At 38.6% G+C, this 24,506-nt stretch overlaps 1 protein-coding gene across 5 annotated transcripts in view; it reads left to right on the forward strand.

Annotated features, from left to right (window-relative positions):
• LOC134529312 (bestrophin-2-like) overlaps positions 1-24,506 on the forward strand; it is a 306,594-nt gene that overhangs the window by 191,568 nt on the left and 90,520 nt on the right. For all 5 annotated transcript variants that reach the window (XM_063363240.1, XM_063363239.1, XM_063363243.1 and 2 more), the window contains 2 exons: positions 22,947-23,099; positions 23,195-23,275. In XM_063363240.1, coding sequence (XP_063219310.1) covers positions 22,947-23,099; positions 23,195-23,275 — 234 coding nt within the window. The remainder of the gene's footprint in view (positions 1-22,946; positions 23,100-23,194; positions 23,276-24,506) is intronic.

Genomic DNA, 24,506 nt, shown 5'->3' on the forward strand with positions numbered 1-24,506 from the left:
GAGCAAAAAAATAAAAATGGTGACCGATCCTTCCCCCGTGGTGACTGCAGGCAGACTGACTCCCACCACTTTTTTAAAGCATATATATCGTCACCTAGTATGACGTCATGTCCGCCATCTTGTCTTCGTTGCTGGAGACCACCATCTTGTTTTCGTCGGCGAGAGTGCGCTGATGACATGTTAGTTTAATTCTTATCCGCTAGAGTGCAGTAATAATTTATTATGAAGGTGCCCCCCGCCATCTTGAAATTTTGCCGCCATCTTGAAATCATGTAATAATGTAGCTAGAAAAGCGCGAAAAAAATCCAAAATTCATTAAATAAATTTGTAATCCATATAATGATTGATTGGATCGACTAAGGTCCTTGGTTCGATCCCTGGCCGATACAAAACAACTTTAATATAAAAAAATACGAAAAAAGTGTTAGGTTTGAGAAGATAAAAACACCACAACTTCTCTTAAAAAAAATTTATTACATAAATTCAATACACTACTACAAGTACAAAAAAACTGACAAATAACCAAAGCCTTATGGATTCCTCGATTCAAACAGTCTTCTTATTGTACGGACTAAGCCTTTTACATGACTTTAAATGTCTATCCGATCCGTTCATCACCACAGCCAGAGACGGACTGAAGTTCATTGCACTTATATAGTCTCATTAGCCGGTACAACAATGAGTCAAATAAATAACCATGTTCACTATACGTCTCGGAGCATTTTTTATAATGACGATGTAAGCAATCGAGAAGTGAAATTAGTTTATTGCACTTATAGCACTGAAATTGTATTCTTTGAACATTATTAGAACAACCGCTTCTTTCATGTCTGCGAGCATTTGAGGTGATAGTAAATGATGCACCACAGTATTTACACTGATGCGAAGTACGCTCATCATTAATTGAAGTATTTAATGCTGACGAAACTTCAGCTGATGGTGGAACAGCCCATATCGAAGTCTCCTCCAGTGTTGTCAGAGGCGTTGCCAACGGGATCTGCTCTAACATCGTCAGCGCCGACAACATGGTTCCCGTAGTCGATGGTACATCCTCCATCGAGTACGACGTTAAAGTCGGTAAAGATGCCATCGAAGTCTCAAGAACAGGCAATTACACGACTTATGCACCAGAAGAAACAAACTAGGTGATCCGTACACCGTCGACGACAGTAACACACTGAGCATCCTGCTGTCTAGGACTCGTATATATACATTAACCGGTTTGAATAATACGCTAGTCAAATCAAGAACAATTTACTAAAATACTAGAGTCAAAACACCATTAAAAAAATAGAAGCACCATCAACAAAAAATTAAGCACATGTGGAAGCACCTTAAAAAAAGGAATAAAAAACAATAGGAAGCACCGACTACGAAAAGGCAGCACATTTGGAAGGACCGTCATCGAAAAGGCAGCACATTTGGAAGCACCGACTACGAAAAGGCAGCACATTTATAAGCACCGACTACGAAAAGGCAGCACTATTGGAAGCACCGACAACGAAAAGGCAGCACATTTGGGAGCACCTACTACGAAAAGGCAGCACATTTGGCAGCACCGACAACGAAAAGGCAGCACATTTGGAAGCACCGTCATCGAAAAGGCAGCACATTTGGAAGCACCGAATACGAAAAGGAAGCACATTTGGAAGCACCGACAACGAAAAGGCAGCACATTTGGAAGCACCGACAACGAAAAGCAGCACATTTGGAAGCACCGACTAAGAAAGGGCAGCACATTTGTAAGCACCGTCATCGAAAAGGCAGCACATTTGGAAGCACCGTCTACGAAAAGGCAGCACATTTGGAAGCACCGACAACGAAAAGGCAGCACATTTGGAGGCACCGACAACGAAAAGGCAGCACATTTGGAAGCACCGACTACGAAAAGGCAGCACATTTGGAAGCACCGACTACAAAAAGGCAGCACATTTGGCAGCACCGACAAAGAAAAGGCAGCACATTTGGAAGCACCGTCATCGAAAAGGCAGCACATTTGGAAGCACCGTCTACGAAAAGGCAGCACATTTGGAAGCACCGACAACGAAAAGGCAGCACATTTGGAGGCACCGACAACGAAAAGGCAGCACATTTGGAAGCACCGACTACGAAAAGGCAGCACATTTGGAAGCACCGACTACGAAAAGGCAGCACATTTGGCAGCACCGACAACGAAAAGGCAGAACATTTGGAAGCACCGTCATCGAAAAGGCAGCACATTTGGAAGCACCGACAACGAAAAGGCAGCACATTTGGAAGCACCGACTACGAAAAGGCAGCACATTTGGCAGCACCCACAACGAAAAAGGGAGCACATTTGGAAGCACCGACTACGAAAAGGCAGCACATTTGGAAGCACCGACAACGAAAAGGCAGCACATTTGGCAGCACCGACAACGAAAAGGCAGCACATTTGGCAGCACCGACAACGAAAAGGCAGCACATTTGGAAGCACCGTCATCGAAAAGGCAGCACATTTGGAAGCACCGTCTACGAAAAAGCAGCAAATTTGGAAGCACCGACAACGAAAAGGCAGCACATTTGGAGGCACCGACAACGAAAAGGCAGCACATTTGGAAGCACCGACTACGAACAGGCAGCACATTTGGAAGCACCGATTACGATAAGGCAGCACATTTGGCAGCACCGACAACGAAAAGGAAGTACATTTGGAAGCACCGTCATCGAAAAGGCCGCACATTTGGAAGCACCGACAACGAAAAGGCAGCACATTTGGAAGCAACGACTACGAAAAGGCAGCACATTTGGCAGCACCGACAACGAAAAAGGAAGCACATTTGGAAGCACCGACTACGAAAAGGCAGCACATTTGGAAGCACCGACAAAGAAAAGGCAGCATATATGGCAGCACCGACAACAAAAAGGCAGCACATTAGGCAGCACCGACAACGAAAAGGCAGCACATTTGGAAGCACCGACTACGAAAAGGCAGCACATTTGGCAGCACCGACAAAAAAAAGGCAGCTCATTTGGAAGCACCGACTACGAAAAGGCAGCACATTTGGAAGCACCGACAACGACAAGGCAGCACATTTGGAAGCACCGACAACGAAAAGGCAGCACATTTAAAAACATCGAATACGAAAAGGCAGTACATTTGGCAGCACCGACAACGAAAAAGGAAGCACATTTGGAAGCACCGACTACGAAAAGGCAGCACATTTGGAAGCACCGACAACGAAAAGGCAGCACATTTGGCAGCACCGACAACGAAAAGGCAGCACATTTGGCAGCACCGACAACGAAAAGGCAGCACATTTGGAAGCACCGTCATCGAAAAGGCAGCACATTTGGAAGCACCGTCTACGAAAAGGCAGCAAACTTGGAAGCACCGACAACGAAAAGGCAGCACATTTGGAGGCACCGACAACGAAAAGGCAGCACATTTGGAAGCACCGACTACGAACAGGCAGCACATTTGGAAGCACCGATTACGATAAGGCAGCACATTTGGCAGCACCGACAACGAAAAGGAAGTACATTTGGAAGCACCGTCATTGAAAAGGCCGCACATTTGGAAGCACCGACAACGAAAAGGCAGCACATTTGGAAGCACCGACTACGAAAAGGCAGCACATTTGGCAGCACCGACAACGAAAAGGCAGCACATTTGGAAGCACCTACTACGAAAAGGCAGCACATTTGGAAGCACCGACAACGAAAAGACAGCACATTTGGAAGCACCGTCATCGAAAAGGCAGCACATTTGGAAGCACCGTCTACGAAAAGGCAGCAAATTTGGAAGCACCGACAACGAAAAGGCAGCACATTTGGAGGCACCGACAACGAAAAGGCAGCACATTTGGAAGCACCGACTACGAACAGGCAGCACATTTGGAAGCAACGATTACGATAAGGCAGCACATTTGGCAGCACCGACAACGAAAAGGAAGTACATTTGGAAGCACCGTCACCGAAAAGGCCGCACATTTGGAAGCACCGACTACGAAAAGGCAGCACATTTGGAAGCACCGACAACGAAAAGGCAGCATATATGGCAGCACTGACAACAAAAAGGCAGCACATTAGGCAGCACGGACAATGAAAAGGCAGCACATTTGGAAGCACCGACTACGAAAAGGCAGCACATTTGGCAGCACCGACAAAAAAAAGGCAGCACATTTGGAACCACCGACTACGAAAAGGCAGCACATTTGGAAGCACCGACTACGAAAAGGCAGCACATTTGGAAGCACCGACTACGAAAAGGAAGCACTATTGGAAGCACCGACAACGAAAAGGCAGCACATTGGGAAGCACCTACTACGAAAAGGCAGCACATTTGGCAGCACCGACAACGAAAAGGCAGCACATTTGGAAGCACCGTCATCGAAAAGGCAGCACATTTGGAAGCACCGACTACGAAAAGGAAGCACATTTGGAAGCACCGACAACGAAAAGGCAGCACATTTGGAAGCACCGACAACGAAAAGCAGCACATTTGGAAGCACCGGCTAAGAAAAGGCAGCACATTTGTAAGCATTGTCATCGAAAAGGCAGCACATTTGGAAGCACCGTCTACGAAAAGGCAGCACATTTGGAAGCACCGACAACGAAAAGGCAGCACATTTGGAGGCACCGACAACGAAAAGGCAGCACATTTGGAAGCACCAACTACGAAAAGGCAGCACATTTGGAAGCACCGACTACAAAAAGGCAGCACATTTGGCAGCACCGACAACGAAAAGGCAGCACATTTGGAAGCACCGTCATCGAAAAGGCAGCACATTTGGAAGCACCGTCTACGAAAAGGCAGCACATTTGGAAGCACCGACAACGAAAAGGCAGCACATTTGGAGGCACCGACAACGAAAAGGCAGCACATTTGGAAGCACCGACTACGAAAAGGCAGCACATTTGGAAGCACCGACTACGAAAAGGCAGCACATTTGGCAGCACCGACAACGAAAAGGCAGCACATTTGGAAGCACCGTCATCGAAAAGGCAGCACATTTGGAAGCACCGACAACGAAAAGGCAGCACATTTGGAAGCACCGACTACGAAAAGGCAGCACATTTGGCAGCACCGACAACGAAAAAGGAAGCACATTTGGAAGCACCGACTACGAAAAGGCAGCACATTTGGAAGCACCGACAACGAAAAGGCAGCACATTTGGCAGCACCGACAACGAAAAGGCAGCACATTTGGCAGCACCGACAACGAAAAGGCAGCACATTTGGAAGCACCGTCATCGAAAAGGCAGCACATTTGGAAGCACCGTCTACGAAAAGGCAGCAAATTTGGAAGCACCGACAACGAAAAGGCAGCACATTTGGAGGCACCGACAACGAAAAGGCAGCACATTTGGAAGCACCGACTACGAACAGGCAGCACATTTGGAAGCACCGATTACGATAAGGCAGCACATTTGGCAGCACCGACAACGAAAAGGAAGTACATTTGGAAGCACCGTCATCGAAAAGGCCGCACATTTGGAAGCACCGACAACAAAAAGGCAGCACATTAGGCAGCACCGACAACGAAAAGGCAGCACATTTGGAAGCACCGACTACGAAAAGGCAGCACATTTGGAAGCTCCATCAACAAAAAAATGAAGGCAAAAATGAAGCACAAGTTACGAGATCTAAGTCTTAGTTAGAAATCAGAATACAAGAAATAAAAACTTTAAATTCTTATAATTTTAATTATTTATTTTATTGCTTTACATTATACATAATGCAAGTAAAACAAGCCATTATTGTATGTAGCCAACATACCTCAGTTCCTTGAGTATGAAGGATATTTCTTTGATGCACGAATAGTTTCCTGCACAAAGCGAACCATGTAGAAGTCTTAGCCGGTCAACTAATATGTTTGGATCTTTCCATGATGTGTAATCATTCTCTTCTACAACTATCTTCCTTGCACCTTTATAATAAATATTATGATCTCTGGTGTCTTCCGTTTTACCACCAACCTCAGGGTAACTTTCATGTTTGAGACGGTGATCATCACAAGCTTGTTTAGATTTATTTAATATATCACGTCGTTTCCACCGTTTCGGTCTCAGGACACCGCCACATTTTCGATCTTGGCAGCTTTAAGGGCTTCATCTAAGTCTATTTCTTTGTCAACAGCCTCAGAGTCACTGTAACAATCACCGTAGAAGGAATCGTCTTCACCCAATTTACCGTAATAATTCGATGTTGATGATGTTGAAGTGTCTTCATCGTCTTTATGCTTCCTTTTTAGGAGTCCATCATTTTACTAAGTAGGAAAGATCTACTTGAATTCGGCTGGAACATATTCTCACATTTCACGTTAAGGATTCTTCCATTGTCTTCATTCTTCCGTAAATCATTAACCTCCTTCAATTTAAGTTCTTTGTCGAGATCGGAAGAGCCAAGAAAATTATTGACGTAATGCAGATCACTCTTCCTTAGGCTAGTAGATTCATCGTTGTCCTCCAGCTTGTACGCAGGCTTGGCGCTACAAGTTCTGCCATGTCTTTTTAGGCTCTGTCTCCGCGTAAACGACTTGCTACATCGAACACAACTTATCATTTTACGTAGTGGATTTTTAACACAGTCATTCTTCCCGTGTTGTCTTTTATTCTTTCTCAAGATAAACTCTTTACTGCAAAACTTACACCTATGTTCTTTCGATACAGCGTCAGATCCCAAATCGGAATTCATATTAGTTACTGAGACTAATGCCAGATACCAATTGAGTGTTTTAAATTAGATCCAATACTTAAATAGAAATTTTTTCATATTTCATCAGCGAGAATTAATATATCTCATGCAAAAGTACTTATGCATGTAGTTCTGATTTTCAACAACAGATGTCGCCACATGTTGCTTGCAGGTAAATAATATTTAGTTCTTTTATGCGGGATGCGGTATGCTCACTAACGATCGCAAAAGAATGATGGCTTCGCTAGACTCCAAGGAAAAGGAAGATCGTCTTGCATGTTGGTGCTCCACAGATTTCTCGTGGCGTAATATTAATTTGACTGAGTAATGATAATTTTTAATTCCACCTGATAAAAATATTGCAAGTTTTGATTTAGTAGCAGAAATTATCGAATTAAATGTAACTTCAAATAAAATGACATGTCTCATTAGACAAAAAAAATCCATGCAGTGAGCGGTTTCTCAAAATAGTCAGAAACACTTGAAGAAACCACAGGAATGATTGCAAGAACACGGGAAAAACCATCAAAATATTGACAAGAATAATCAGGAGCACACGGAGAAAACCACCACACGTTTTCTTTGATATCATAAAATTACAGGAAAAAATATTTAAAAATAAAAATAAATTAATAAAAAAATAAAAAAAAATAAAAATGCATAAACAGTTTCTGCTAGCTTGTAAACTTATCATTGTTGAGAAAAGATAGAGTTCTTGTACAAGCCAGAAATTTATGCATTTTTTTTATTTTTTTCATCACTTTATTAATTTATTTTTATTTTTAAATATTTTTTCCTGTAATTTTATGATATCAAAAAAAACATGTGGTGGTTTTCTCCGAGTACTTCTTATTAATCTGGTCAATATTATGATGGTTTTCTCCGTGTGCTCCTGATTATTCTTGCCTATATTATCATGGTTTTCTCCGTGTGCTCCTGATTATTCTTGTCAATATTTTGATGGTTTTTCCCGTGTTCTTGCAATCATTCCTGTGGTTTCTTCAAGTGTTTCTGACTATTCTGAGAAACCGCTCACTGCATGGATTTTTTTTGTCTAATGAGACATGTCATTTTATTTGAAGTTACATTTAATTCGATAATTTCTGCTACTAAATCAAAACTTGCAATATTTTTATCAGGTGGAATTAAAAATTATCATTACTCAGTCAAATTAATATTACGCCACGAGACATCTGTGGAGCACCAACATGCAAGACGATCTTCCTTTTCCTTGGAGTCTAGCGAAGCCATCATTCTTTTGCGATCGTTAGTGAGCATCCCGCATCCCGCATAAAAGAACTAAATATTATTTACCTGCAAGCAACATGTGGCGACATCTGTTGTTGAAAAGCAGAACTATATGCATAAAGTACTTTTGCATGAGATATATTAATTCTCGCTGATGAAATATGAAAAAATTTCTATTTAAGTATTGGATCTAATTTAAAAGACTCAATTGGTATCTGGCATTAGTCTCAGTAGCTAATATGAATTCCGATTTGGGATCTGACGCTGTATCGAAAGAACATAGGTGTAAGTTTTGCAGTAAAGAGTTTATCTTGAGAAAGAATAAAAGACAACACGAGAAGAAAGACTGTGTTAAAAATCCACTGCGCAATATGATAAGTTGTGTTCGATGTAGCAAGTCGTTTACGCGGAGAGAGAGCCTAAAAAGACATGGCAGAACTTGTAGCGCCAAGCCTGCGTACAAGCTAGAGGACAACGATGAATCTACTAGCCTAAGGGAGACTGATCTGCATTACGTCAATAATTTTCTTGGCTCTTCCAATCTCGACAAAGAACTTAAATTGAAGGAGGTTGCTGATTTACGGAAGAATGAAGACAATGGAAGAATCCTTAACGTGAAAAGTGAGAATATATTCCAGCCGAATTCAAGTAGATCTTTCCTACTTTGTAAAATGATGGACTCCTAAAAAGGAAGCATGAAGACGATGAAGACACTTTAACATCATCAACATCGAATTATTACGGTAAATTGGGTGAAGACGATTCCTTCTACGGTGATTGTTACAGTGACTCTGAGTCTGTTGACAAAGACATTGACTATGATGAAGCACCTAAAGCTGCCAAGATCGAAGAATGTGGCGGTGTTCTGAGACCGAAACAGTGGAAAAGACGTAATATATTAAATAAATCTAATCAAGCTTGTGATGATCACTGTTTCAAACATGAAAGTTACCCTGAGGTTGGTGGTAAAACGGAAGACACCAGAGATCATAACATTTATTATAAAGGTGCAAGGAAGATGGTGGTAGAAGAGAATGATTACACATCATGGAAAGATCCAAACATATAAGTTGACCGGCTAAGACTTCTACATGGTTCGCTTTGTGCAAGAAACTATTCGTGCATCAAAGAAATATCCTTCATACTCAAGGAATGAGGTATGTTTGCTACATACAATAATGGCTTGTTTTACTTGCATTTGTATAATGTAAAGCAAAAAAATAAAAAATTTAAATTGTAAGATTTTTTTTTTATTTCTTGTATTCTGAATTCTAACTAAGACTTAGATCTCGTAACTTGTGCTTCCTTTTTGCCTTTTTTTGTTGTTGATGGAGCTTCCAAATGTGCTGCCTTTTCGATGATGGTGCTTCCAAATGTGCTGCCTTTTCGTATTCGGTGTTCTTAAATGTGCTGCCTTTTCGTTGTCGGTGCTTCCAAATGTGCTGCCTTGTCGTTGTCGGTGCTTCCAAATGTGCTGCCTTTTCGTTGTCGGTGCTGCCAGATGTGCTGCCTTTTCGTAGTCGGTGCTTCCAAATGTGCTGCCTTTTCGTTGTCGGTGCTGCCAAATGTGCTGCCTTTTCGTTGTCGGTGCTGCCAAATATGCTGCCTTTTCGTAGTCGGTGATTCCAAATGTGCTGTCTTTTCGTTGTCGGTGCTGCCAAATGTGCTGCCTTTTCGTATTCGGTGCTTCCAAATGTGCTGCCTTTTCGTTGATGGTGCTGCCAAATGTGCTGCCTTTTCGTTGTCGGTGCTGCCAAATGTGCTGCCTTTTCGTTGTCGGTGCTTCCAAATGTGCTGCCTTTTCGTAGTCGGTGCTTCCAAATGTGCTGCCTTTTCGTTGTCAGTGCTGCCAAATGTGCTGCCTTTTCGTAGTCCGTGCTTCCAAATGTGCTGCCTTTTCGTTGTCGGTGCTTCCAAATGTGCTGCCTTTTCGATGACGGTGCTTCCAAATGTGCTGCCTTTTCGTTGTCGGTGCTTCCAAATGTGCTGCCTTTTCGATGACGGTGCTTCCAAATGTGCTGCCTTTTCGTTGTCGGTGCTGCCAAATGTGCTGCCTTTTCGTAGTCGGTGCTTCCAAATGTGCTGCCTTTTCGTAGTCGGTGCTTCCTATTGTTTTTTCCTTTTTTGAAGGTGCTTCCAAATGTGCTTCATTTTTTGTTGATGGTGCTTCTATTTTTTTTAATGTTGTTTTGACTTTAGTATTTTAGTAAATTGTTCTTGATTTGACTAGCGTATTATTCAAACCGGTTAATGTATACATACGAGTCCTAGACAGCAGGATGCTCAGTTTGTTACTGCCGTCGACGTTGTAGAGATCACCTAGATTGTTTCTTCTGGTGCATAAGTCGTGTAATTGCCTGTTCTTGAGACTTCGATGGCATCTTTACCGACTTTAACGTCGTACTCGATGGAGGATGTACCATCGACTACGGGAACCATGACGTCGGCGCTGACGATGTTGGAGCAGATCCCGTTGGCAACGCCTCTGACAACACTGGAGGAGACTTCGATATGTGCTGTTCCACCATCAGCTGAAGTTTCGTCAGCATTGAATACTTCAATTAATGAAGAGCGTACTTCGCATCAGTGTAAATACTGTGGTGCATCATTTACTATCACCTCAAATGCTCGCAGACATGAAAGAGGCGGTTGTTCTAATAATGTTCAAAGAATACAATTTTAGTGCAATAAGTGCAATAAACTAATTTCACGTCTCGATAGCTTACATCGTCATTATAAAAAATGCTCCGAGACGTATAGTGAACATGGTTATTGATTTGACTCATGTGTTGTACCGGCTAATGAGACTATATAAGTACTATGAACTTCAGTCCGTCTCTGGCTGTGGTGATGAACGGATCGGATGTACATTTAAAGTCATGTAAAAGGCTTAGTCCGTACAATAAGAAGACAGTTTGAATCGAGGAATCCATAAGGCTTTGGTTATTTGTCAGTTTTTTTGTACTTGTAGTAGTGTATTGAAATTATGTAATAAAATTTTTTTAAGAGAAGTTGTGGTGTTTTTATCTTCTCAAACCTAACACTTTTTTAGTATTTTTTTTAAATTAAAGTTGTTTTGTATCGGCCAGGTATCGAACCAAGGACCTTAGTCGATCCAATCAATCATTATATGGATTACAAATTTATTTAATGAATTTTGGATTTTTTCCGCTTTTCTAGCTACATTATTACATGATTTCAAGATGGCGGCCGAATATTAAGATGGCGGGGGGCACCTCCATAATAAATGATTACTGCACTCTAGCGGATAAGAACTAAACTAACAAGTCATCAGCGCACTCTCGCCGACGAAAACAAGATGGTGGTCTCCAGCAACAAAGACAAGATGGCGGACATGACGTCATACTAGGTGACGATATATATGCTTTAAAAAAGTGGTGGGAGTCAGTCTGCCTGCACCCACCAGGGGGGAAGGATCGGTCGCCATTTTTATTTTTTGCCCTCACCGGGTTCGAAACGAGGACTTCGAGCTTTGTGTCGTAAAAGTATATTTTTTATTAATAATTTATTAAAATTTTATTAATTAATTTTTTTTATAAATTTTAAAAAAATTTTGTTGAAATCGGATAATAAATAAAAAAGTTAAAGATGGCGGCCGTAACAGAAATTGCAACGGTGACGTCATAATTCAAAATGGCGGATAACACATCCTCGGAATTTTCTAGAACACAATTACGTCATCCAAAATGGCGGATCCAAGATGGCGGGTCCAAAATGGTCGTCGGGGTCAAGGTCAAGGTCAAAGGTCAAGGTCACAACTATCCAAGATGGCCGCCGTGACGTCACAATCCAAGATGGCGGACAACACCACAGACACCACAGCCTGAAGCCTGCGCTCGGAACCCCATTTACATACTACTTTCATAGCATCCACAATCTTGTAAGATAATTTGGCCGCCATATTGAAAATCCGTGTTCGATAACTGACATATACATAATGTAAAAATAATTAAAATTATCAAAAGGTTCCTGTACCTGAAAAAAAACGTGGACTTCGTGAATGGAAGATTTTTTCTGGCAAGTAGTATGTAAATGGGCATACGGGCACAATGTTCTTATTAGGGACTATGGATTGGTGGCATACTAAGTTGTGGCTTCCACTCGTCAGGAATCGGCCGTGTTCGGGCGTGTTCGCCTGTCGATGCCTATGATCGGAACCACGGTGGTCATTTTTGACAACACTAAATCCGCCATCTTGGAATTCGTAAATTTTAGAAAAGCTTTAATTATAAAAATAGAAATTCAAAAAAAATTCTAGAAATCATTGAAAATTCGCTTATTAAAATATTTATTGATTCGATTGATTTAAGTCCTTCGTTCGATCCTAACTCGATGCAAACATTGTAAAATCAGGTAAAAACTATTGATTTAATGAAATATGGTGAAAATGTTTTTAAAAAATGTATATATTTCTTATCTACTAGAATACAATTGATTAAAGCGATTCTTTTCTTTGGTTTTGATCCTTGCTTGATACAAAAATATAACTTTATGTAAAAAAACACTTATTAAGAAAAACGTGAAATATCATAAAAATGACTTAAATTCCTCATCCAACAGCTGCCAGTAAGCTGTCGCAGCATTTTGGCTGCCATATTGAAAAAAAGTAATTTATAAGCTAGAAATTCGGAAAAAATCTATACATCCTCAAAATATAATCAGTTGATTTACTGCTTGATTCGATCGATTCATATCCTTGGTTTGAGCATTGCTCGATGCAAAAATATATAAAGTATGGTACAGAAATTTTTATTAAATTTAATTTAACATTTAAGTGACAAGTTTGAGAACAAATAAAGAATTTATTACATATTTTCTGAAAGTACAAACAAGGAAATTACCAGCGTTTCTAGATTTCTAAAGTGTTCTTAGAAGACGAAGCGAATTCTTTACATGACTTGACATGTGTTTACAGGGAATTTACGTATTATAGTCGATTAAACAAGCACGGCATTCAGTGACCACTAACGTCCAGGCAGTGGCCAGCCACATTTAGTTGGTTGTCTAGGAACACCAGATTGGTTGGACTGACACATGAGTCAGTTGGCCAGGCTAACATGTAAAGTTGGTGACAATTTACGCCCAGTCAGTAGCCAGGCACGTCTATTCAGTGTCCAGAAACGCATGTCCAGTAGGTGGCAAGACACATCCAGTTGGTAGCTAGGCATGTCTATTCAGTAGCCAGGCACGTAATCGGTGAACAGGTACATTTAGTTCGTGGCCGACATGTATAATTACCAGATAAGCATGTCCAATCAGCGACCAGGAACGACCAGTCGTTGGCTAGAAACATCAATTTGATGACAAGGTACGCCCAGTCGGTGGCCAGGAATGTCTATCCAGTGTCCATAAACGCACGTCCAGTAGGTGGTAAGGCAAATTCAGTTGGCAGATAAGCATGTCTATTCAGTAGCCAGGCACATAACTGACGACCAGGTACATTCAGTTTGTGGCCGACGTGTCCTGTTATCAGCTAGGAATGTCCAGTCATCGACCAGGCACGACCATTTGTTGGTTAGACATATTATAACTATATGCTTGGCCATAAACATTTCTGTTTTAATATTTTATATTAAAAACATTTAAGGGCACAAGAGAAACATAACCTTACTTGTTTATCACGTGGAATCATCACCTCCCATGACAATACAAGTCATAGATAAGCTACTTTTACATGCTGTTAAATCTGTACTCTTAAAACCAACTATGAGGGTTCCTTCCAAAACAGTTTCAAACTCAGGGGTAGCAACCAGTATATTAACAAGAAGAATAGTATTCTGGAAGGCTCACCTGTGTATCGATTGTTTGGACTTCTAAAACTTTCTGCAACTGTTCCAGACATTCTAATTTCGCCCAGAGAAGTTTTGGGTCATTAAAGGGGAAAGGGGTTGGAATTTAGGGTATAAGTACTAGGAGTATTACGTAGTTCAGGATGATGAAGCAAGGACCATCAGTACGATGCTACCATGAATCGATGAAAATCATAGTGTATTGAGGGGGGGGGGGGGGGGAGGGCACGAGAGTATGAAGGTTATTGGACAGCTACGTATAAGTCTTATTTTCTTTAATGGCTAGTGACTTTCATAAGTCTGAATGTGTCCTATTGTACAATACTAGTACTTTTCACTAATGTTTATCTGAAAAAATTTTCTTGCACTTTTTTTTGTGTATGATGCACCTGTTCAAGTTAAAGTATGTGTTATTTTTTGTGCTCATAATACTAATTTTTTTTTCTCTGCATTTGTTTGCACTTTCTGCACCTTCTTTGCTGTTTAATTGAAAATATCTTAGCACTCCAAAGCCTTGAAATAAAATATAATTGTATTTTGAGTTATTTTTCTGAGATTAAAACCTTATCTATCAAAACATATGTTATAAAGTAAAAATAAATATATATTTAACAGACGAGAAAGTTTTTGAGATAAATTCGTGTGATTAAAAATCAAAAATACAATATCTTCATTGTAACTGAAAAAAAGGAATGTAGATCTGATTATATTTTTGGTATTGTTTATGGAATTGTATTCGTATATATTATATACATAAAAATTAAAAAAAAATTAAATAGAACTTCAATGTTTTGTCTTGTAATGTTCTGCCAACATCTAAAAGTTTTCAGCAATTAGGTTAATTCCTCTGATTTTCATTTAATACTCAGGTTAGGTCCCATCTGGTAAAGAAGTGTTTGCCTTGTGATTTGGTAAAATACATGATGCTTGCAGTTAGTGTTTGGGGCCAGGTGGGACCAGCCTCAACTCAAGTAGGTGGCAAGGTACGTCCAGTAGGTGGCCAGTCACGTCTATTCAGTGTCCAGAAACGCACGCCCAGTAGGTGGCAAGGCCAATCCAGTTTGTTGCTAGGCATTTATTCGACTTCAGTCACGTCTAGTAAGTGGCATGCTGCATCTAGTCGGTGGCCAGGCAGGTATATTCAGTGGTTAGGCATGTATTTAGTGGTAAGGCAAATTCAGTTCATTGGCTAGACACTTCCAGTTGGTGATTAGGAACTTACAGTCTGTAGTCAGGCTAACACGACCCTCTGGTGGCCAGGCACATATATTAAGTGACCAGGCACATCCAGTACTTGTTGGCTAAACACCTCCAGTCTGTGGCTAGGCAGGTCATATAGGTTGGACAGACACAATAGCTGTTTGGTAAGGCTAACAAGGCCAGTTGGTGGCCAGGCACATCCTGTTGTTTACTAGACACCTGATTTCTGTGACCAGGCATGTCAGATAGGTTGGACAGGCATGTCAGTTTGGTGGTCAGGTATATACCATCAGTAGCTAAGAGGTGTAACATTTCTATACTTTATATGCCCTTCAAACAAGCCATGTACAATGTCATATATGTAGGCAAGCATCTCCGAACCAAGAGTTATTTTTTCGTCGAACCTGTGCGTAAATTTAAATAGGCCATATTCAATGACAGGCTTATAGACCAGGCATCTCTAAACCACGGGATCAATCATGTCTTACCTATAGACTTTTCGATGCACATTAGTCAAAAAAGAAGCACATATAATGAATATGATGGACATTTAGACGAAAATTCAACTGGGTAAAATGCGATCTCACCACAGGGATACGATTTCATCAGAAGATTATGATCTAATCAGAAGGATACGATCTCAACAGTACGATACGATATTACTGACTTGACTATGTGTTTTTAATGAAAATGGCATACAAATACACGAACAATTAACTCAGTAGGAAACGATCCTATTGGTAGGATACGATCGCCAAATTACAGTTTCCCAAACCTCTCTATGTGTATTTTGCTCCAAACGTCATTGGCTCCAAAACTCATTGGCACAAAAATTCTTTAACTCAAACAATCTTTGGAGCCAATGCATTTTGGAGCCAAAGACTATTGGACCAAAATACAGGTAGAGCCTATTTAAAATGTTTGCATGAGTTCGACGAAAAATACAGCTCGGTTCGGAGATGCTTGGCCTACAAGTCTGAAATTGAACATGATGTGTTTAAAATGTTCGTCGAGTATCGACGAAAAATACCTCTTCGTTCGGAGATGCTTGTACTATACATCTGACATTGTAAACGACTTGTTTGAAAGGTATATCAAGTTTCGAAATATTACACCTTAAAGCTACATACTGTATAAGTACTTGGTCACAGAATGGAGATGTCTAGCCAACAACTGTGTGTACCTGGCTACCGACTGGATGTGCCAGGCCACTAACTGGCCTTGTTAGCCCGACCAACCGACTTTGTGTCTGTTCTACCTAACTGACATGCCTAGCCACTGACTGGAGGTGTCTAGTCAACGACTACTTGATGTGCCTGGCCACTGAATAGATGTGCCTTGGCACCAACAGATCGTGTTAGCCAGATCACAGACTAAAAGTACCTAACCAACAACTGAACGCGGCTTGCCACATTATGTACGTACCTGCTTGACCACTGAATAAACATTCCTGGCCACCGGCTGAATGCACTTTGCCACGTACAGGATATACCTGGCCACCGATTACGTGTCTGGCTACTGAATAGATATTCCTAGCTATGAACCGGATGCATTTTCTTACCTACTGGACATGCATTTCTGGCTACTGAACAGACATGACTGGCCACCAACTGCTAGTACCTTGCCCCCAACATGATTCGTCTAGTCATAAAATAGTCACGCCTGGTTGCTGACTGAATATGCCTAGCAGATAACTAGGCATGTCGTCCACAAACTGAATGTACCTGGCCACCGATTATGTGCCTGGCTACTGAATATACAATCCTAGCTACAAATTGGATGTGTTTTGCAAACTACTGGGAGTGCGTTTCTGGACACAATAGACATGACTGACCACTGACTGGAGTACCTTGCACTAAATTGATGTGTCTAGCCAACAACTGGTCATGCCCGGTGGCTGGCTGGACATGCCTACCTGATAACTGGACATTTCGTCCACAAACTGAATGTACATGGTCACAGATTACGTGCCTGCCTTATGATTAGACATGCTTTGATACCTACTCAATATGCCTTGCCTCCTACTGTTTGTGTATTCCTGGACACTGAATAGATGTTCTTGGCTACCGACAGGGCGTACTTTGATACCAACTTAACATGTTAGCCTGACCAACTGACTTATGTGTCTGTCCAACCTATCTGACGTTTCTAGACAAGCAACTGGGTGTAGCTGGCCACCGCCTGGATCTGAGTGGCCACTGATTGGCGTGCCTGGTTAATAGACTGTCATGTGGAAATGCTCTGCACACACATGTCAAGTCATGTAAAGGAGTCGCTTCTCCTTTTAAGAAGCCTTTATTAATACAAATATTATAGTAATTTCCTTGTTTGTACTTTCAGAAAATATTTAATAAATTCTTTATTTAGAATTTTTTATTTATTCTCGATCTTGTCACATCAATGTTAAATTAAAATAAGTAAATATTTTTTACCGTAATGCATAATATTTTTACATCTAGCAAGAATCAAACCAAGCGTAGGAACGAATAGAATCAAGCAGTAAATTAAATGAAAATTTTTGACAATAATTGTTAGATATTTTTTCTGAATTTCTAGCTTAAAAATTACATATTTTCAATATGGAGAGCCAAGATGCATTGACAGCTACTGGTGACTGGTACATGAGTAATTTATATCATATACAGGATATTAAATGGTTTTTCGCTCATAAATTACTTTTTTTTGTATCTAGCAATAATCGAACCAAGGACAAGTATCGATCAAATCATTTGGAGGCTAGTAGATAAAGAATTTATACCTCTTTTTGGATTTTTTTAAACTTTATTTATTAAATAAATATTTTTTAGTTCAAACATTTTTTTGCATTGAGCAAGGTTTGAAATAAGGATTGAAATAAATTTAATCAATTATTATTTTAATAAGTGAATTTTTTGATGATTTTTAAAAAAATTTCTTTATTTTTAGCTTTATAATTAAAGAATTTCTAAATTTGTGGATTCCAAGATGGCGGATGTGGTGTCGTAATAAATGACTGCCGAGGTCCTGATCATAGGAATCGAGAGGCGAACACGCCCGATTATAGCCGAATCCTGACGATTGGTAAGTCACTACTGAGTAAGCCACCAAACCATTGTCCCATAAAAAATACATTGCGCCCATATGCCCATTTATTTACTACTAGTATGTAGTATGTAAATGTATTTCCGGCGCCTGGTGCCGGTGAGAGGTGGTGGTGGCCGTGTCTGTTGCCTTAGAACCTACATCTTGGATGACATCACGGTATCCATCTTGGACTAAAAAAAATCCTCAAAATTCCTCAAAAATGAATTAAAATGACTCAAAATTCCTAGAAATTTCCCTATTTCAAGGGGAGGGGGGAATCCCGTTTTAAGGAAACATTTCCTGTTTTATTCCTAAAAAGTTCAAATTTTCGGAATTCGGAATGCCTCTTTTGCCTTTGAAAGAACTCAAAACTCCGCAAATCGGTTTAAAGTTCGCATCTACAAGCTGCCATAAGCCACCGATGTCATGAGCTTGACCTTGACCATTAACTTGAAAATCCTTAATTTTTAATAAAAAAATTCCGAAAAATTCCAAAAATTAAAAAAAGTGCTTACTTCAAATGTTTTTATACAATCCATCCTAGTCCTCGGTTAGATTCCCGGCCAAAGTAAACATGTAATTAATGTATAAAACATTTAATTTAAAAAATTCTTAATTACAATTTTAAAAAATTAAAAATTAAAAAAAAATGATTACGCCATCTTGGATTCTAGGAACGTTGCAATTTTCGTTCAAAAAATATAAAAAAAATATATATTTAAAATATTCTACCATCTTGGATAATGATGTTACGGTCACCATGTTGAAAATCCGTAATTATAATCGGAAAAAATAGGAAAAAATTATACATTTTAATAAAAAAATATTTAAATACAATTTTAATGAAATTTTAATTAAACAGCGCACTTAGGTCATTGAGTCTTTGGTTCGAACCCGTTGAAGGCAAAAATAGAAATTACAACCAATCCTTCCTCCACGGAAGCCACCGGCAGATTGACCTCTCTCCACCAATGTCAAGGTACAAATATTGTCAGTTAGTGTGTCGTCAGATCAGCTTTCTTGTTTGTTTTGCTGGAGCCCGCCAACTTGTTTTCGTCTGATAGAGGATGCTGCCACCATGTTAGTTTGATTTTTAACCGCTAGAGTGCAGTAATTATATATTGCCAAGATGCCTGCCATTTTTGCCGCTTTCTTGGAAATCTGTATTTATATTAAGATATAAATTCGGGGAAAATTCCAAAATTCATCAAAAAAAATCACTTGTTAAAATAATAATTTATTCGATCTATTCTAGTCCTAAACTGTATCTTTTCTTCATCCAAAATTAATTTTTTATAAAAATAATAATTTCAGTATATATGGTGAAAAGTCCTAAAGGAGTTTCAAATTCATCTACCATCCTCCAGTAAGCCGATGTTGATGACATATTAACCACCTTCTTGGAAATTCGTAATTATTTAGCCAGAAATTCAGGAATAATTCCAAAATGTATCAAAAATATTAATTATTAAAATAATGATTGACTCGATCGATACCTATTCTTGTTTAGATTCTCGGCCAGTGATAGGAGTAACTAAATCTTAAAACAAATTTTAAATTCTGTTTCGTTTACATTTGGTGGAGTCAATTAATCGTTATCTCTACGAAAAACTACTATAAGCAAGATAACTGTCCTACGAAATAAATACGTTTTTGTTGTGCCTACAATGAAAGTCTAATTTTTCGATACTTGGAATACCTTTCAACCAGATCTTGTAAATTAATAAGCTTATCGGCCAAGTTTCTTCGGACTTCGAGGCCAGGCCATGTACAATTTCAGGCTATAGACCAAATATCTCCGACATCACGAGGCCAGTCGAACTGAATACAGACATATCAATCAATAATCAACAGTAGGATACGAACCATCAAAATATGCGGTTGGATACAATTTCCCAAATGTCTTTGACTCCAAAAGTCTTTGGCTTCAAAAGTCTTTGGCTAAAAAAGTCATTGACTCCAACAGTCATTGGCTCCAACAGTCTGTGCCTCTATAAGTAATTGATTCCAAAAGTCCCTGCCTCCAACTACCTTTGGCTCCAACTGTTTTTGGTTCTAACAGATCCAAGGGGTTCAATGATCAATTTGCTACAAGAGCTTCAATGCTCCAATTCTTTCAAGATCTCCAATTATCCAGTTGCTTCAGTTTCTACAGTTGCTACTTAATATGTCAAGAAATAAATATCAAGTGGTTTTACAAAATAATATTTATTTTGGTACTGTTACGTTATGGCACAAATACGACAGAAAAATTATTGTTTCTCTTTAAATGTACACAGTATGAATATCAATACCAATACTTTCTTTAAACAAAATTATATTACGGAAAATAATTCATCGTTAAGCTAGAGACAACCCAGTATCTACACTGAGAGCATATTTAAGTTATTATTCGTCAGTGAAACTAATGGTGAATGTTTCTAGTGGTAGGGCTTATGACACAAACACAAATGTTGTTAGCTAGCTGAATTTCAGACGGCAGGTTCGCAGATCATCATATCCAGGACCTCTGGATAGTTTCCCAATGTAAGAACAGCAGCAGGATAGCTGAAAGAAAGACAAGGACTCAAAACTTCTGCATCAGGAACCGGAATCCAGCGAATTCCGTGGAAGCTGCAAAATCCTATAGACAGAAACGTTCTTACCAGCGTCGGAATCGTAGTAACTGCTAAGCTTAGTCTTCATCTTGAAGCACTATAAAATGGTATCGACCGACGTGGCAGGAATCACCGGGTTCAAACAGACTCCCTGAATCTGACATAAATAAAATCAGATGTCTCTAATTTGTTAATACTAGTAAAGATCTATCTATGGCGCGGTAGGTACGAATCTTCTTGTCGCTCATGCAGGGCTCCGAGGATTCGGAAATCCTCACATACACGAACAACGTCTTAACTTCTTCAATGGCAGACTTTTTCTCTTTATTTCCTTCTAAAAGAAACTTCTATAGTTCAGTTTGTTGTGGCACCCAAGGAACACGACTACAAAGAGAACTGACTGAAGATGAATTTGTAACAACTTGGAGAAATGATACCATTGAATTAACTGTGCTTGGTGCATGAATATAATAAGACGGAATATACAACCAAAGAAATATGTAGATGAGATTCCAACAAAAAATTATAATATAATCATATTAATGACCCTAGCTGCAATGAGATGTGGTTTTAACAAGTAGCTATAGTTCACATACATACATGTATCATCACATAAAAACACAGATTAATTAAATAGATACTTATTATAATAAAACATGGGAAACAATAATTGTAAACATACTCACTGTTTACAATGTCCAAATTCTTCTTCTTAAAAACTCACTTCTGATCTTTTAGTGGTGGATAGTGTTATCTACTAAGACATAATTATTATTCAAACCATATTATCGCTTATCGGCATGGTTTAGATGACTTCTCGTAAAATATATTGCATTTACGCCATTTATATTTGTCTTTTCTAGCTTTTCGTAGAATCTCATATTGACGACTTCATACTGACATTTCGTATACCGAGTGCATGTATAATTGTATTAAAACTTCCATCATTTGGTTTTCGATATAACCCAAACATCATTCTAACTCATTGCATCTTGGCTTCTTATATATATTTATATATCCTACCTCCTGGCATTTTTCATTTCTAATGCATGGCTGCTCTTAGGAAAAATATGTCATTTTGTTTCTTCGGTTTTTTCACTTACATTTTTATTGCTCCTCATGTTTTGATTTTTTGTAAATACCCACATGACCTAGCTGCTACCACTTTTCATCCTTAGTGCATGCATGCTCTTACAAAAACACCAGCATTTTTTTTTGTCTTGCACCTACCTTACTTTTATTCACTACGTTTTATCATCTTGATCACCTATCTACCAATCTATTGTTTTCCGCCATCTTCACCTTTACCCACACCCATCTGAGGTATTTTCTTTAACTTATAATATTTCCTTTGTCTCCTTATGCTATTAGAATATTCACTTTCTTTTACTAAAATTTGTTTTCAAACCACAAACACAAAATACCCCCTCCCCTGGGTCCAAGGATTTCACTACAGGTGCTGGAGTTCTTTAACGACCCTGTTCTTACTATTACAATTCTACACCCGATCTTTACTAAAGCCGGCCAATCGGAAGCTTTCACGCCCTTGGAAGAGGGGAAAGGGGTGGGATCAAATGGTGGTTGTGCTGGGTTTGTGCATAGTATTGGGTCGGATCGTAATGTAATCCCTACTCGTAATGCCTATCCCAATTCTTTATCATTTAATTTATATGCTAAATCCCACCGATTTCAAACTTTTTCGTTCCCTTGCATATTCAGTGTTCACTATTCAGTGTATTATTTTTAAATTAATTTCGTCAGAAACTGTTTTTACCACTCGCTGGCAAATGATGGTGATCAGTCAATGTGGACGTCTGTGGTAATTTATTTAAACAAACCACTTTAAAAGTACTGTTTGCCTACTGCAAAATGCTACTGTCATATTAAGTGCATTCTAAATAATGTATATAACGTCCTACAAGCATTTGTAAGAAGTTAATGTCCACATTAACTTGTCATTTAACACTTCTATACGTCGAAAATTTTCTGTGGTACGTCATATAATTATTTCCTAATCAATTTTAAAAAATAAGTATTTTTTTATAGGTCTGCCTTAAATTTTACAGTGTCTTTTTCGTACTTATATGCATATGATTGCAAATAAAAAACGGAAGAGTTGGGATTGCAAACTTAAAGTTCGCTTGTAAAATTTCTAAACTCCAAACCTCATCATAAAAAATTACATACACCTATATACATATGTATAATATTGATGGTTTTTTTCCTATGAATAATTAAATAAGTCGAATAGATATAATAATAAAAATATATAAATTTATATATAGTTTTTCTTAGCTTTTATTTTATAGCGTTTGTTTTCGTTTCTAGATAAAGTCATTGGCACATTTTAAATTACGTGTGTTTTTTTAGGTGGTCACAATTGCTACATACTCATTTTTTCTGGCAGCCCTAGTTGGGCGGCAGTACGTGGATGACTCCAAAAAGCCTATGCAAATGGAAATTGATATTTACATCCCGGTTTTTACGATACTGCAATTTTTCTTTTTCATGGGTCTGTTGAAGGTCAGTTTATATTTGAATTGTCATTTATGTAAAATAAAATTATATAATGATTTTATTGTTTTCATTTATTTAATAACTATTTGTTCTCTTTAAAGGTTGCTGAACAGCTCATTAATCCGTTTGGTGATGACGACGAGGATTTTGAACTAAACTGGATAATAGACAGACACACAAAGGTAAAAAGCTTTTTTTGTAAGATAAATATTTTTTCATAATTCATTGTCATTTGTTTTTTACTTTGCATAATCTTTCACTTCCTTGAATATACCTGTTCATTTTAATCATCAGTATATTTTTTAGCAAATTAATTTGTATTTTTATGTAGTATGTAAATGGGGTTCATGCTACAGGTTCATGGTTAAAGTGTAGTGGTATTTTCTACCATCTTGTATTATGACGTCACAGTGGCCATCTAGTTGCCACAATTTCCAAATAAATTTCAAAATGACTAAAATGACTAAAAGTTTCCCTATTTCGAGGAAAAAATTCGCATTTCGAAGGAAAATTCCCTACTTTAGTAACCAAAAATGCCAGTGGTGTAAAATGTCCCCCAAAAGGCTTACATTCCTTCCAAATATAATTAAAAATGTAGTTCATTACATAAACGTTGACATTCACGCAATATTGGATTACACAATTTTTTTATAGAACACTTCTAAATTATAAGTTATGACTTCACATCCATAATTTTTTTTATTAAATTTCCTGTCATCTAAAATTTCGCCTTTTTTAAATTTTACATCACATCCACCATATTTAAAATCCGTAATTATTATACTCAAAATCAGAAAAAAACGGTAATTTATAAATATTGTTATTTATTTAAAATTTTAGTAAAAATGTTATTAAATAAACTAGGTATTTGCTTCTTAGAGCTAGGATTCCTCGGTTCAAACCCATTGAGGCCAAAAATAATCATTTCTTATTAAAGTCCTCAATTAGATAGACCCCCACCACTAACGCCAAGGAATATATATTATGCCCACTAGTATGACATCATGCAGCCATATTGGATGCCGCCATTTTGTTTGTCTCTGATAGAGTTTACTGCCGTCTTATTAGTGTATATTTAACCCGCTAGAATTTCAATCACCAGAATGTCTTAGCTTCCACCATATTGTCGGCTATTTTGCCAGCAATATTGAAATCTGTGATTATTAACCAAAAATTCGGAAAAAATTCCACAATTCGTCAAAAAACACATTTTAATATATTGATTAGATAGATTCGTTTCCTAGGTTTCATCCTTGGTCGATACAATAAAAGGTCATTTTAGTTTAAAATATCTAATTTAAATAAATATATTTTTCAATCTTACACTTTACCATGCAAGTGCCAGTTGCAAGAAATGAAACAAAGTATTAACAAACATTATTATTACATAAATTTTTCTCTACTGCATGAACA

This window comes from Bacillus rossius, chromosome 2 (genome assembly GCF_032445375.1).
Source record: "Bacillus rossius redtenbacheri isolate Brsri chromosome 2, Brsri_v3, whole genome shotgun sequence".
In the NCBI taxonomy this organism is placed as follows: domain Eukaryota; kingdom Metazoa; phylum Arthropoda; class Insecta; order Phasmatodea; family Bacillidae; genus Bacillus; species Bacillus rossius.